Source organism: Podarcis gaigeae (genome assembly GCF_964106915.1).
Source record: "Podarcis gaigeae genome assembly, chromosome: 14".
Classification (NCBI taxonomy): domain Eukaryota; kingdom Metazoa; phylum Chordata; class Lepidosauria; order Squamata; family Lacertidae; genus Podarcis; species Podarcis gaigeae.
Window position 1 is genome coordinate 50,908,258 of NC_139690.1, and position 13,384 is coordinate 50,921,641.

Below are 13,384 nucleotides of genomic sequence, written 5' to 3' on the forward strand. Positions count from 1 at the left end.
GGGTCATGTGGCCAGCAGGACTTAACCGCTGCTGGCACAATGGGACACAGTGACGGAAACCAGAGCACACGGAAATGCCATTTACCTTCCCGCCACAGCAGTACCTATTTATCTACTTGCACTGAGCTGCGACAGAGCAACGGGAGCTCACCCCATTGTGCAGATTCGAACTGACGACCTTGTGACCATATCATCTATCATCTATCTATCTATCTATCTATCTATCTATCTATCTATCTATCTATCATCTATCTATCTATCTATCTATCTATCTATCTATCTATCTATCATCTATCTATCATCTATCATCTATCTATCTATCTATCATCTATCTATCTATCTATCATCTATCTATCTATCATCTATCTATCTATCATCATCCATCTATCTATCTGTCTGTTTGTCTGTCTGTCTATCTACAGTGGTACCTCTGGTTGTGAACAGGATCCGTGCCGAAGCCCCATTTGCAATATGAGCAGAATGCAACCCGTTTCTGTGGGTCGTGATTTGCCGTGTCTGCGCTTTTGTGTAACATCGTTTTGAGCGTCTGCGCATGCGCGAGCGGCGAAACCCAGAAATAACTCTTTCTGGTACTTCCAGGTTGCTGCGGGACGCAACCTGTAAAGATTTAACCTGAAGCAAACACAACAAGAAGTATGAATCTCTCTCTCTCTCACACACACACTCACACACAATCCTGAATTGTAGAGTTGGAAGGGATTTGAGGATCATCTAGTCCAGCCCCCCGCAATGCAGGAATATGCAGCTGTCCCATACGGGGCTCAAACCTGCAACCTTGGCGTTATCACGCTCTAACTAGCACTACGCTCTAATGAGTTATACATTTATAAATAACCTTCGAGGTTTCCTTCCTCTTCAGTGCAGGTACCAACTTTACCAAAACCACATATGAGTTATTTTGGAGTTCCTTGCATCCTTCCCTCTCAGCTCACAGCCTGTTGCAATCAGCGAAAGGACTAAAAACCGCAGCATTTCCAATGGTGCAATTTATTAAGAGAGAGAGAGAGAGACAGAAAGAACGAAAGAGCCTGTTATTTTTATGTGCTCATAAATGTTTATATAGAAGAAAATATGTCAAGTGACAAGGCAGCTTGCTATGGGCATGTGGAAAAACTCACTGCTTAATTTAAGATTTTTTAAAGTGGGGGAATTGTTCTAGCTGCCAGCTCCAAAGCCCGTGGCAATCTGTATTCTTCAAAGGACTGGACGGGGAGAGTGCACGGTGACTGAACGCGGAGGGCACAATCTGCCAGGCGCAGCTGTGCAACCTTAATTTATTTTAGCCCATTGAGGTGCACAGGCACATAGAAGCACATGGCTGGAGGGCCTGGCGGACCCTTCTGTTTATACTACAGACAGCCAAGGTTTCTAAGGCCAAAGCACTGTGATATCACTTTAAACATTCATGGCTCCCACCAAAGAATCTTGGGAGCTGTCATTTCTTTCGGGTGTTGAGAGTTAGTAGGAGACCCTCTTCTCCTCCCAGAACCACAATTCCCAGACTTTCCTGGGAAGTGGGATTGGCTGTTACACTGCTCTGAGAAATGTAGTTCTTTTAGGGCAGTAGGTGATCTCCCATCAACTCTCAGCATCCTTCACAAACTACAGCTCCCAGAATTCCTTGGGGCACGCCATGACAGTTTAAAGAGGAATCATAGCGCTTACTATGTCAGGTGTGAATGTGACCTAAGGCAAAAGGCATATCTCAGGCATAGGCAAACTCAGCCCGCCAGATGTTTTGGGACTACAACTCCCATCACCCCTAGGACCAGTGGTCAGGGATGATGGGAGTTGTAGTCCCAAAACACCTGGAGGGCCAAATCTGACTGTGCCTGGCATATCTGCACTATGGACTTCAGCTGGTTTAAACAGGAATGCTCCGGCTAAACCACTCGCCGTTTCTCGTCAACGTTTTTGGCAGTGCTGAGAAAGGCCTTTCCCTTTGCAGCAAGCCTGCGACGCTCCTTGGGGATACACCCATCTATTCATTTGCGTTGCCCTGCTCTCTGTGGACCTTGGCGATGTCATCGCACAGTCGCAGCTGATTGGCTATGCCGAGATGTAGCCATCTTGCACTTCGTGATCCCTCACTGGGTGGCACCATGGGGGTGGAATGCTCACGGGGTGGCATCACACATATTATTAATCTCTAGAGGAGGCGGCAGTCATCGTCGGAGCCAGGGGGTGGGCGGGAGAACTCTGCCAAAGCTGCAACAGCCCCTGCTGGGGGGGACCCATGATGCAGAACAGGGTTGGGGGGGAAAAATGTGAATGTTTGTAGAGATGAAGTATGTGAAATATTTCTGCTTTTCCAAGATTGATGACTCTTCTATCTGAAAAATGCAGAGTACCGTGGTACCTCGGGTTAAGAACTTAATTCGTTCTGGAGGTCCGTTCTTAACCTGAAACTGTTTTTAACCTGAGGTACCACTTTAGCTAAGGGGGCCTCCCGCTGCCGCCGCGTGATTTCTGTTCTCATCTTGAAGCAAAGTTCTTAACCAGAGGTACTATTTCTGGGTTAGCGGAGTCTGTAACCTGAAGCATCTGTAACCTGAGGTACCACTGTATTCCATGCAGTAGCAATAAAACAGCCTTTCCCAAACCTGGGCAAACTCTGGTTGTGATGTTGTGATGCCATGGGGGGCAGGAGGGAAGGAGTAGGACGTTAGGGATCTAAGAATTTTAAGTTCTTTGGTGGAAGTTGTGGCAACCTGGCATGAAACTGGTTATGCATTTTGTAGTGAAATATAAGCGCTGAGCAGCCCGAAACCTCTTCTGTGGAATACATTCATTTGTGGTCGGCATGTGGGGTCTCTCCAAAGAGACTATGTCAGTGCAGGGAGGTGGCAAGGGTTGCAGCCAGTTCTTCCTAGAAACTGCGGAAGTCCTCTTAGTGTGTCTCCCATTTTGAGAACTGCAGCAAGCAGCTTTGAACTTCTCTTTGAGATCTCCGTCCTTCAGTCACGGCTGCTCCGGAAGAGGCAAGTGTCAACCCCTCTGAGTGACACAAACCTGGTCAAAATCCTAAAGAGGCATCTGGGATGCCCGTTGCTGTGTGCTCAGAGCCTTTGATTCCTCTCTCATGCTCCACCTTCTGCCAGTTGTCGAGAGTCCCTGCCCCTGCTATGGATGGAACCAGGGCTCTACATCAGAGGTATCTCAGAGCCTCCAACGCAGCTCTTTGAAACGACCAGCTAGTTCCTTGTTGTCCGCACCCCCTGTTGGGCTTCACAACTGATCCTCGTCGATCCAGATGGTCTTCTGCTGTTCTTCCCAAACCTTCTCCTTGATGATCCGTAGGAGGTCCTCAATGCTGCTCCAGGCGTCGGCCTCCAAAGAGGAGTAAAGGCACGGCAAACCCTCCAGTTCTTTTTCATTCTGGCGGCATGTCCGTAATAATTCGTCCTCAACCAATGGGTTTGGGAGCAGCTTCCTGTTTCATGCAAGGAAACCAAAGGGGATATGCATTTAATACGTATGTATGCGCACACAGCCTCTTTTTCCTTCCGTTCAAACAAATCCCCCAACTTCTTTTCGCACTCCTGAGCCAACCCCCTCCCCCACAAAAAAGCAAAATACTAGGAAGCGTATAGGCCTGATTTTTTCATGAATGCACCTGTATGACACTTAAGAGTAGGAAAATATGTCAGTTTTGGTTCCTTTTAGCTTCTCATTTTCCCAAGTTTAAGTTCCGTTCCCCACAGTTTCAATTAAAATAAGAAATCCTCATGAAAATCGCCAGTACTTTCATGTGAATTTTGCACGACACAATTCTGCAATCCAACTTCCCCGAATGCAATGCGGTTTGTATCATGCATTTTTTTTTTTTTACAGTCGGTTTTGGGCACACTTCCCAGAGTTCTCTGTGAAGAAGGATTGACTGTTAAACCACTCTGAGACTTGTAGCTCTGGGAGGGAACTTGTGGGTTATCCAAACAGCTCTCGGCACTTTTATCAAAGTGCTCCCAGAAGCCTCTGGGGGAACCCACGACAGTTTCAAGTGGTAGGATATTGCTTTAAACAGGTGGCGTGAAAGTGGAGCTATGTGCGTTGTGAATGTGGTATTGAATTGCGCCATACCTGAACTTCTTGATATTTTTTTCCGAGACTTTAATAAAGAGAACAATAGGATATATCCTGGCTTTGATTAAATCCTTTGTGCAGCCGATCCCAGCTTCAAGCAGGCAATGTTTGTTCTGTAAACAGGAAGTCAGGAAAAGGACTTTGGTATGCACATCTTGGGGCTTGTAAGCACACAATCTCAAACAGGTCAGGCCAATTGTCCTTCTGATCAAATGGCTTTATGCATCAACCTTCCCTTTGATGTTGTCCAAGGACTTGCCCCTCTTGTCCTTTAGCCTGGATATTTCTGCCTACAACGTTCGCTCTTCCAGCTCTGCTCTCTTAAATGACCCTGTCCATCTTCCTTTGCGTCTCCTTAGGCCTGGTGCCCCCACTACCCTCACGCAGCCACATCTTGCCAAACTCATCTTTACCACAAGGCCGTTGTGGGGACCCAGGAGTGGGGAACCCCCCCAAAGCACAGCTGCTGGAAACCACAGAGGGGAGAGTTGCTCTTGTGCCCAAATCCTGTGTGTTGGTTTCTCACAATAGCTGACTGTTCAGCCACTTCGAGAACGAGATGGACCACTGGACTGATCTAGCAGGCTGTTCTGAAGTTCTCAATCTATGGCTGGTGCCAGTTCTGTGGCTCACCCCAACCCCTGGCCCCAACCCTCCATAAAGCACCATGTAACTTGGATGATGCTGCACCACTAAAGATTTGGGCAGTCCGTCGACAAAACCCATCCTTTCTCTCACCACGGGATAACTTGCTGCAAAGGCCCCCTTTCCAAAAGAGAATTAACTGATCTGAAGGCGGGGATTATGTCAAAATGAAGGTAGCATGTACCAAACGTACCGACATAATTGAACTTTGTTTGCTCAGTTGCAACATGTTCTGTAATTACTTCTCAAAAGAAAGAGAAAAACCCTCCACTACTCTCGTCTGGCTGTTTGTTCCCTGCTGCGTAACAAGCATCCGGCATTTCATGCCATCTGTTTGGGTTTGACATTATAATCTTTGTTCTACACATCATTGTCTCTTTCTGCAGCTCAGACCCTCCTTTTGTGTGTGTGTGTGTGTGTGTGTGTGTGTCTCTTTAACAGGTTCCCATCCTTTCCATATTGGTGCATGAAACATAAAAGTGAATTTGAGGAACTGAAGGGTGCTTGGCTGTGTCAAGGCGGATCACGCAACAAAGGACTGGAAAAAAAAAGTAGAGGGAGAGTGAAAGAGAGAAGGGAGAGCTGATAATGGAAAAAAAGACGAAGAATGGAAAGAGAAAAAATAAATTGTGAAGAAAGGTACATTTCATTATCAAACTAGGAAGAGAGTGACAGAAAGAATAAGAGAAGGATCCCACACCATTCTATGTATCTTCCTATATACATAAAAACGTAAGGCTGTCATCACACAGCCTCCATTGAAGGATTTGTATTGCTGCATCACAGTCCTAGATGTGCAAGAAGTCAGAGCGCAAACCCCACTGGAAGATTTCTAGAGCAACATCAGGGTGAGGTGGAAGAGCAAAAGAGAAGGCAGGTTGCACAACACCAGTGGTGATGGCATGGGGTGGGAGGGGGAGGGAGACCGACTGGCGAAAAGTGGTGGTTTAAAACAGCTGCAGAAGGTTGGGTAAAGCAGGGACGGAGGGAACTGACAGGGAACAACGGCAGAGTTTTGTGTCAAGTACCTTATACAATAGAATATTAAGCACTAGGAGGTTAATGTGGTGGGGTGAAGCTTCTAGTCTAGTATATGTATCTGCAAATAGTGAACTATGAGCATGTATTTATGTGCACAAAAGGGCACCACCAAGGCAAAAGAAAAGAGAAAGTTTGGAGGAAACTCAAGATTGGCAGAAGTACAACATTCTTCCCCTAAGGGGGAGGATCCAACAGGAACTGGGCATGCTTAGTGAGCATGCTCCCCAACTGGGGTGGGAGTGGAATGGAGTATTCTGGAAGGTGGTGTGACTAACTGGCTGGAACGTTGCACAGGAGTGCTATGCTGCAACATTCTGTTGCAGGCCCCAATTATTATTATTATTATTATTATTATTATTATTATTATTATTATTATTATTTCTTACCTGCCCTTCACTTTAAGGTGGGTTACGGCAATTAAAAAATAAAATATGAAAAACAGTTTTAAACAAGAATAGGGTTATCTAGTCTGTGAGATTCTGAAAAGAGAGAGTGCCCAAAATTCTGTGGGAGTTTGAGGTGGTTGGGAAGGGAGCGAGAGAGCACAGGGCCTGATAAATTGTTTCATGGTCTAAGAGTTTATCCTGATTTGTGATTAGCACTGCATGTGGTTTATTTAGTCATATGGCAATGTCTGCTGTCATGCATATTTTCAGTAATTATTCCTCTTTTATGTTTTTTTTTAAACCTGATGCTCTTCTTTGTCTCTGCAGAATAGTCACAACCTGTTCAGCAGCTGAAACTGAGGGATAAAATGATGACAGCTGACTTTTATACAAAAGGGGACAGCTGGTAAGCGTTCTTCCACTCTCACCCCAGTTGGGGAGCAGTCCCACTAAGCGTGCCCAGCATTGCCCTGGAAAAATACATGCCTAAAATTCTCAGTAGCCATTCCACCCAGCTTCCTCAGAGGGAGGATGGAGTAAGGCTTGGAGGAAACATGACCCCCTAACTGGTCTCCTCCCCCTACTTGTGACTCTCTCCCAGTCAACCATGGTTGCATCCTGGGGCAGAGGTGTTGGGGTGTCCAAATGAAAACTCAGAGTAGGCAGGGTACAAAATGCTTCTTCAGCAGCATGAGGACAAGTCTCTGGAGCCCTACACACAAGGGAGGTGCCTGATTCCTCAAGTTCTCTGTATCGTGGCCCCGAGGACAGGCCAGGAAGGGGTGAGATAGCATTCCCAACTATTATAAGCGGCTCCCTTGAAGTCTAAGCAGTGCTGAAGCAACACCTCTACTCTCTGTTGGACAGCTCCTCTGTTAACTCTCCCTCTCCCTCTCCCGGGACACCTATTACAGTGGGGGCTCGCCAATGTGGTGCCCGTGGGCACCATGGTGCCCTTGAGGTCTTTCGCTGGTGCCCCTGAAGTCTCTGAGCCCCCCTCCTTGGTTATGATGTGGTTAATCTCTCCCCTCCTTGAAAAGCATACAGCAGGGGTCAGCAACCTTTTTCTGCTGTGGGCTGGTCCCTTGTCCCTGAGACCATGTGGTGGGCCGGATTATATTTTTTGGGGAAAATGAACCAATTCCTATGTCCTACAAATAACCCAGAGATGCATTTTAAATAAAATGACACATTCTACTCATGTAAAAACATGCTGAATCCCGGACCATCCGTGGGCCGGATTCAGAAAGTGATTGGGCCAGATCCGGCCCACGGACCTTAGGTTGCCTACCCCTGGCATACAGTGTAAAGGAGGAGGTTGGAAGAGTGACTCTCTTTCCCACTTTCTCTTTCAGCTCTGTGTTCTTTCCAGTGCTCAGATGAATTCTATTGGACCTGACCTATGCACAGATCCCTTGGGAAAATGAACTGTGAGTGTGCGCACGCACTTTTTCTTCTTGGGCAGGGGTGATCTGGGGGAGTGAGACGGGATCAGAGTGGTTAGCGCCCATGCCATGCCCCATGTGCTCACAGGCCTAAACAGGTTGGTGACCCTTCTATTAGAGCGTTTGGGAAAGATGAAAACCTCTAGTTGGTGGGAGGGTGGAAAATGTGTGTGTGTGTGTGTGTGTGTGTGTGCAAAAGCCAGTTGGCAGATTCAGAAAACACAGAGAGAACTGGGGCACCTGCACATGTCTTTTTCTAATGTATTTTTTATTAAAGATTTTCTTGATTTACAAAGGCATGTCCAATGTCTCTCTCTCGTATTTTTTCCACATAACACATTTTTTTTAAAAAAACAACAAATTGGTTTCATTTGTTGAGACATTAGGAAGAATAGTGGGATAGAGGTGGAGGGGGGAAAGATGGGTGGGGGTGGGGTCAGGTGGTGATGTTTCTATTTTACTTACTATATGTGGGGTTTGGTGTCAGCGTTGCTTGTACAGCTTCTTTGCTGTTCACTTGTGTTCCTTTGGTGGTGAGAGAGGTTGGGGTTGGCCTAGGGTGTGGCTGTTCATTTGTGGTTGGCTGTGGTGGTCTTTGTTTTCATGTGTGAGTGGGGTGGGTGGGTGTTTTGGATTAGGTCAGCCATATTGATTTGCATGCTGTTGGTGGATTTTTGTCATTGTCTTGTTGGGCTGTGTATGTGATAAAGACCTGCACATTTGTAACCAGAGACGGGTGAAATTGGGGAGGAGGGTGAGGCTTCATGGAGAGAGAAGCTACTCAACTTTCTCCTACTTTGCAGGATTGCTTATATCCCACCCTTAATGCTACACACCCACACACCCACACAACCCTTACAAAGATACCTTAAGTGCTGGGCATGTTTAGCCTGGAGAAGAGGAGGTTAAGGGGTGATATGATAGCCATGTTCAAATATATAAAAGGATGTCACATAGAGGAGGGAGAAAGGTTGTTTTCTGCTGCTCCAGAGAAGCGGACACGGAGCAATGGATCCAAACTACAAGAAAGAAGATTCCACCTAAACATTAGGAAGAACCTCCTGACAGTAAGAGCTGTTTGACAGTGGAATTTGCTGCCAAGGAGTGTGGTGGAGTCTCCTTCTTTGGAGGTCTTTAAGCAGAGGCTTGACAACCATATGTCAGGAGTGCTCTGATGGTGTTTCCTGCTTGGCAGGGGGTTGGACTTGATGGTCCTTGTGGTCTCTTCCAACTCTATGATTCTATGATTCTATGATCCTGTCCTTCCTTTCCCAAAAGAAACAGAACCAATAGCACTGTGCTGGGAATGGCTCACGGTTTGGGAGAGCCCACCACAAGACCTTCAGCATTACAGAAAAGGCATATGCTCTGCATTGCGCAACAATCTAGGCCTGCCTTCTCCGGTGTAGAGTCCCTCCAGCTGTTTTGGATGGTAACTCCTATGCTGATGCTAATGGGAGTTAAAAAACAGCTGGGGAGAACAAAAGAAGAGCCTGCGAGATCAGCCCAGCATCTTGTTCTCACAGTGGCCAACCAGATGCCTATTTGCCCATTATGGGAAACACACAAGCAAGACCCGAACACAAGAGCAACACTCTCCCTTCCCATGGTTTGCAGCAACTGGTATTCAGAAACATCACTGCCTCTGACTATGGAAGCAGAGCAGAGCCGTCATTCCTAGCAGCCATCAATTGCTCTCTCTTCCATTAACCTGCCCAATCCTCTTTGAAAGCCATCCAGACTGGTGACCATCACTGCCTCCTGTGGAAGTGAGTTCCATAGTTCGACTATGCACTGCGTGTTTCCTTCCCTCCACCCATGTTTCATCCCTCCACCCGTCCCTGCTGCACAAGCCATGGGCTCCCCCTTCCATTCCTGGAGCTCTGGGGACCCAGTTCCAGCTCAATCACTTTGTCCATCGCCCCACCAACTCCGTCTTGAGCCAACAGGGTTAGTAGCCATTGACAGCCCTCTCCTCCACGAATTTGTCCAATCCTCTTTTAATGCCACCCAAGTTGGTGGCAGGGAGTTCCAAAGTTTAACTCTGTGCTGCATGGAAAAATACTTTTTAAAATCTCAGTTGAATCTTGCAACATTCAATTTCACAGGATGCCCCCCCCCCCCCCGCAAGGGACATGGACCTTGGCATTAAAAAAAAGGGTTCCTCGCTCCAGGGTCAGGCCAAAGTACATTGGGGAAGGGTGACCCAGCACTACCCCAATTACCTTGGCAGCGACCGCTTCAATATTTGCAGTAAAAATGCATTCATGGGTGTGAGGATTCTTCTCGCGGGAATAGATGATTGTTTCTGTCTTTTGCCTCCTACAGAATTCTTCTTTCGTTATGATATCTGGAAAAGAAGGCAGACGAAGACAAACTTTGTAGTAAGCATGGAAGATCTCCAGTCATGGTTTGGAGGATCCTTGCCATCATCAAACAACGGCGCCTAGCGGACAGACATCACCAAAACCAGGCCACTTTCAGATGCCACCTTGGCAAACAAAGAGCGTTTTGCTTTTGTAAGACCTCAAAACACTTCCCCTACTCCTTGATAAACTGGAGGGAACACTCAGAAGGGGCAGACCCTTGCCACACTTTTTCAGAACTCGTTTTAGTAGGAAAGAGAAGAGAATGATAACAAGGACAGGAATTGTGGTTTGTTTCCCCACAAGAGGAGCCCATTCATAGTAAATTCAGCTTCTTAAAAGCCCTTTCAGGTAGGTTAGGTTGAGTGGCTTTTAAAAGTCATCCAGTTGACTTCACAGCTGAGTCGGGGGGGATGTAGATCAAAGATCCCCACATCTAAGACCACCATTTCATCTGGTTCACCACACAAGCCCTTATGATGAGATGGAGGCTTTGGACATCTAACTTGCCTCATTCCTACGTCTGAAACTTGACTTTAATCCAAACTGAGCCACAGTCAATGCTTGAGAAACCCTAAAGTACTGAGATGAATAGGACACAGCATATAAAAGGTGCAGGATAATGATTTGCTCTTGTTATTATCCTCAGATTTACAACTCCAGGGCTTTAGCTGGCAGAGGACATAGTTGGCTGTGTGTTTATCCACCAGCTAGTTAAATCTGCTGAACCTGAGCATGATCTGTTTCAAGAAAATGCACAGGGACTGCCAGGACAGGAGAATAGCTGGCGTTTGTGTGATTGCCAGCCCACCTTGCAGTGTCAGACACCTTTGAAAGGCCGTATTTTGACAATGTGTGCAATATCTGCAACAGATATAACAAATGGATATGCATGGAAAGGGTCTGACAACCCAAGGATTGTGTTGCTTGTTGGAGCAGACCAAGGAGGTGAATCTAATCCAGAACTCAGCAGCAGCCAAATAAATTCTTCAGACAATGGCTGACTTCTACTATATATTCCCAGCTTCTGTGTGATATCTATGTATCGGACTACAACTCCCATCAGCCCCAGGCAGCACAGCCATGGAGCTGATGGGAGTTGAGGTCCAAAACTCTGGAGGGCACCAGTTGGGTGAAAACTGATCTAGAGGTGTCTTGCTTCTCAATGTGGGGCACCCTCTTTAGCTATAATGGCCGCCCACCGTGAATTTGTCCAATCTTTATTCAAGGCCACAGGTGCCAGTGTGCGTCCCTTAATCATGATTAGGGCATGATCTTATGCACATTTACTTGGAAAGAAATCCCTACTATGTTCAATGTGGAATATGTTGGATTTGTTTGGTTTGAAGCAAGGAAGTTGTGGATCTGTATTGACAGGTTAGGTCAGGCACAGGCAGACTTGGCCCTCCAGATGTTTTAGGACTACAGCTCCCATCACCCCTAGCTAACAGGACCAGTGATCAGGGATGATGGGAGTTGTAGTTCCAAAACATCTGGAGGGCGGAGTTTGCCTATTCTTGGGTTAGGTAGTACAAGGGACTGGGCAGAAGAGGAATGGTGGAGACCACTTCCCCAGCCTGACCCTTCCAGAGAAGAAGACGGTTCAGAATTACAACAGGGGTTTGAGGGAGGTCACAGCTCAGAGGCAGATGAGGGGGAAAGCTGGAAAATAATGGGAGAAGAGGAGGAGCAAGAGGAACCACCAGGAGGGCAACAGCTGATGGACACCATGTCTTTAGAAAGCCTTCCAGACCTCCCCTCTCCCAGAATCTGGAGAGCCTTGAAAGCAGTAGAGCAGAAGGCTCGGAAACAAAGGACCCTCAGCGCCATCCGTAGAAGAGATGACGAATGAGGAAGTGGGAGAGAAAAAGGGAGTGGAGAGTCACTCGGGACAATGTCATTATTCCAAGAGTCTGCATTCCAAGCCCCTCTCTGTAAATATTGAATAAAAAGCAGATGGTAAGGACTTTCCTTGTCTTATCCATTCCTGGCAACCTGCCGTGGGGGTTGTTTCCTCTGTCACCTGACAGGTAGGCATTTAACACACCCAGCAGATGCTCTCCCTGGTGAGATTACCTGGCTTGCATAGATTGAACTCCAGGGCCCCTCCTGAGTTGAGAAGCTTCTGGATGAAGGTCTTGGAGAGCATTGTGGGTGTGAAGAGGACAGGGCGCCGACGGTCACAATGGATGGGTCTCACCGAGCTGTATGGGATCAGGCTGAAGCTCTTGTTGATCTCGCTCACCGAGTCAAACTCTGGGGAGAGAGGGGAGCATTTAAACTCCAGAAACGCAGTCAGGGGACCACTATGAAAAGTCCTAGAGTGGGAAGGGTGGTGTCAGAACACAGAAAAATGCATCCACCAGACAAAAGGCTTGGTGGTGACGGGTGCAACGGAACCTACCAGTCTGGCTAGAAAACAAGTGTGTAATGTGCAAGATGTGCAACAGGGTGTCAGAAGAGGTCAAATAATAGATTTGCACAGTCCCTGCTTGTTAAATATGGTGCAAAAAATCAAAATCTTGCTCAAATTACAGTTTGTTACATTAAAGTGTGTTGGTTATTACCTATATTCTGCACAGTTTCTAAGCATTTAATGAAACCAAAGCAAGACCCCTAAGTTTCAACACCACAGATAAGTGCACCACAGAGCACTTATCACCTTGCTACTGAAAATCTTGAATGTGGGTTCAAGAATAAAACTTCTCCAATGCCCCTGTAGTTTTCTATGCTTTTAGATTTCACTGCCTTGGTATGCTGGAAGCTGGAGAGAAAGAGACATGTCTGCTCTGTGCTGGACCCAAAGTTTGGGCTTTGCTGGAATCCTAATAGGGGAGCAAGATTTGCTGGAGAGTTGATGCTGTGAGCCCCTCTATCCCAGGGTTTCCCAAACTTGAGTGTCCAGCTGTTTTAGGATTACAGTTCCCAGCATCCCTGACCGCTGGTCCTGCCAGCTAGGGATGATGGGAGTTGTACTCCAAAAACAGCTGGAGACCCAAGTTTAGGAAACCCTGCACTATCCTATACTCAGATGGTAAAAGGTAAAGGTAAAGGGACCCCTGACCATTAGGTCCAGCCTTGACCGACTCTGGGGTTGTGGCGCTCATCTCGCTTTATTGGCTGAGGGAGCCAGCATACAGCTTCCGGGTCATGTGGCCAGCATGACTAAGCTGCTTCTGGCGAACCAGAGCAGCACACGGAAACGCCGTTTTCCTTCCCGCCGGAGCGGTGCCTATTTATCTACTTGCACTTTGATGTGCTTTTGAACTGCTAGGTTGGCAGGAGCAGGGACCGAGCAACGGAAGCTCACCCCGTCACAGGGATTCGAACCGCTGACCTGATCGGCAAGTCCTAGGCTCTGTGGTTTAACCCACAGTGCCACCTGCTTCCCTCTTAT

At 47.1% G+C, this 13,384-nt stretch overlaps 1 protein-coding gene across 2 annotated transcripts in view; it reads right to left on the bottom strand.

Moving 5' to 3' along the window:
• Window positions 1–989: 989 nt before the first annotated feature.
• CARD11 (caspase recruitment domain family member 11) overlaps window positions 990–13,384 on the bottom strand; it is a 94,800-nt gene continuing 82,405 nt past the window's right edge. For both annotated transcript variants that reach the window (XM_083711333.1, XM_083711332.1), the window contains exons 21-24: window positions 12,064–12,243; window positions 9,847–9,971; window positions 4,102–4,217; window positions 990–3,454 (exon numbers count right to left, since the gene is read on the bottom strand). In XM_083711333.1, coding sequence (XP_083567459.1) covers window positions 3,250–3,454; window positions 4,102–4,217; window positions 9,847–9,971; window positions 12,064–12,243 — 626 coding nt within the window. In that variant the 3' untranslated portion in view covers window positions 990–3,249. The remainder of the gene's footprint in view (window positions 3,455–4,101; window positions 4,218–9,846; window positions 9,972–12,063; window positions 12,244–13,384) is intronic.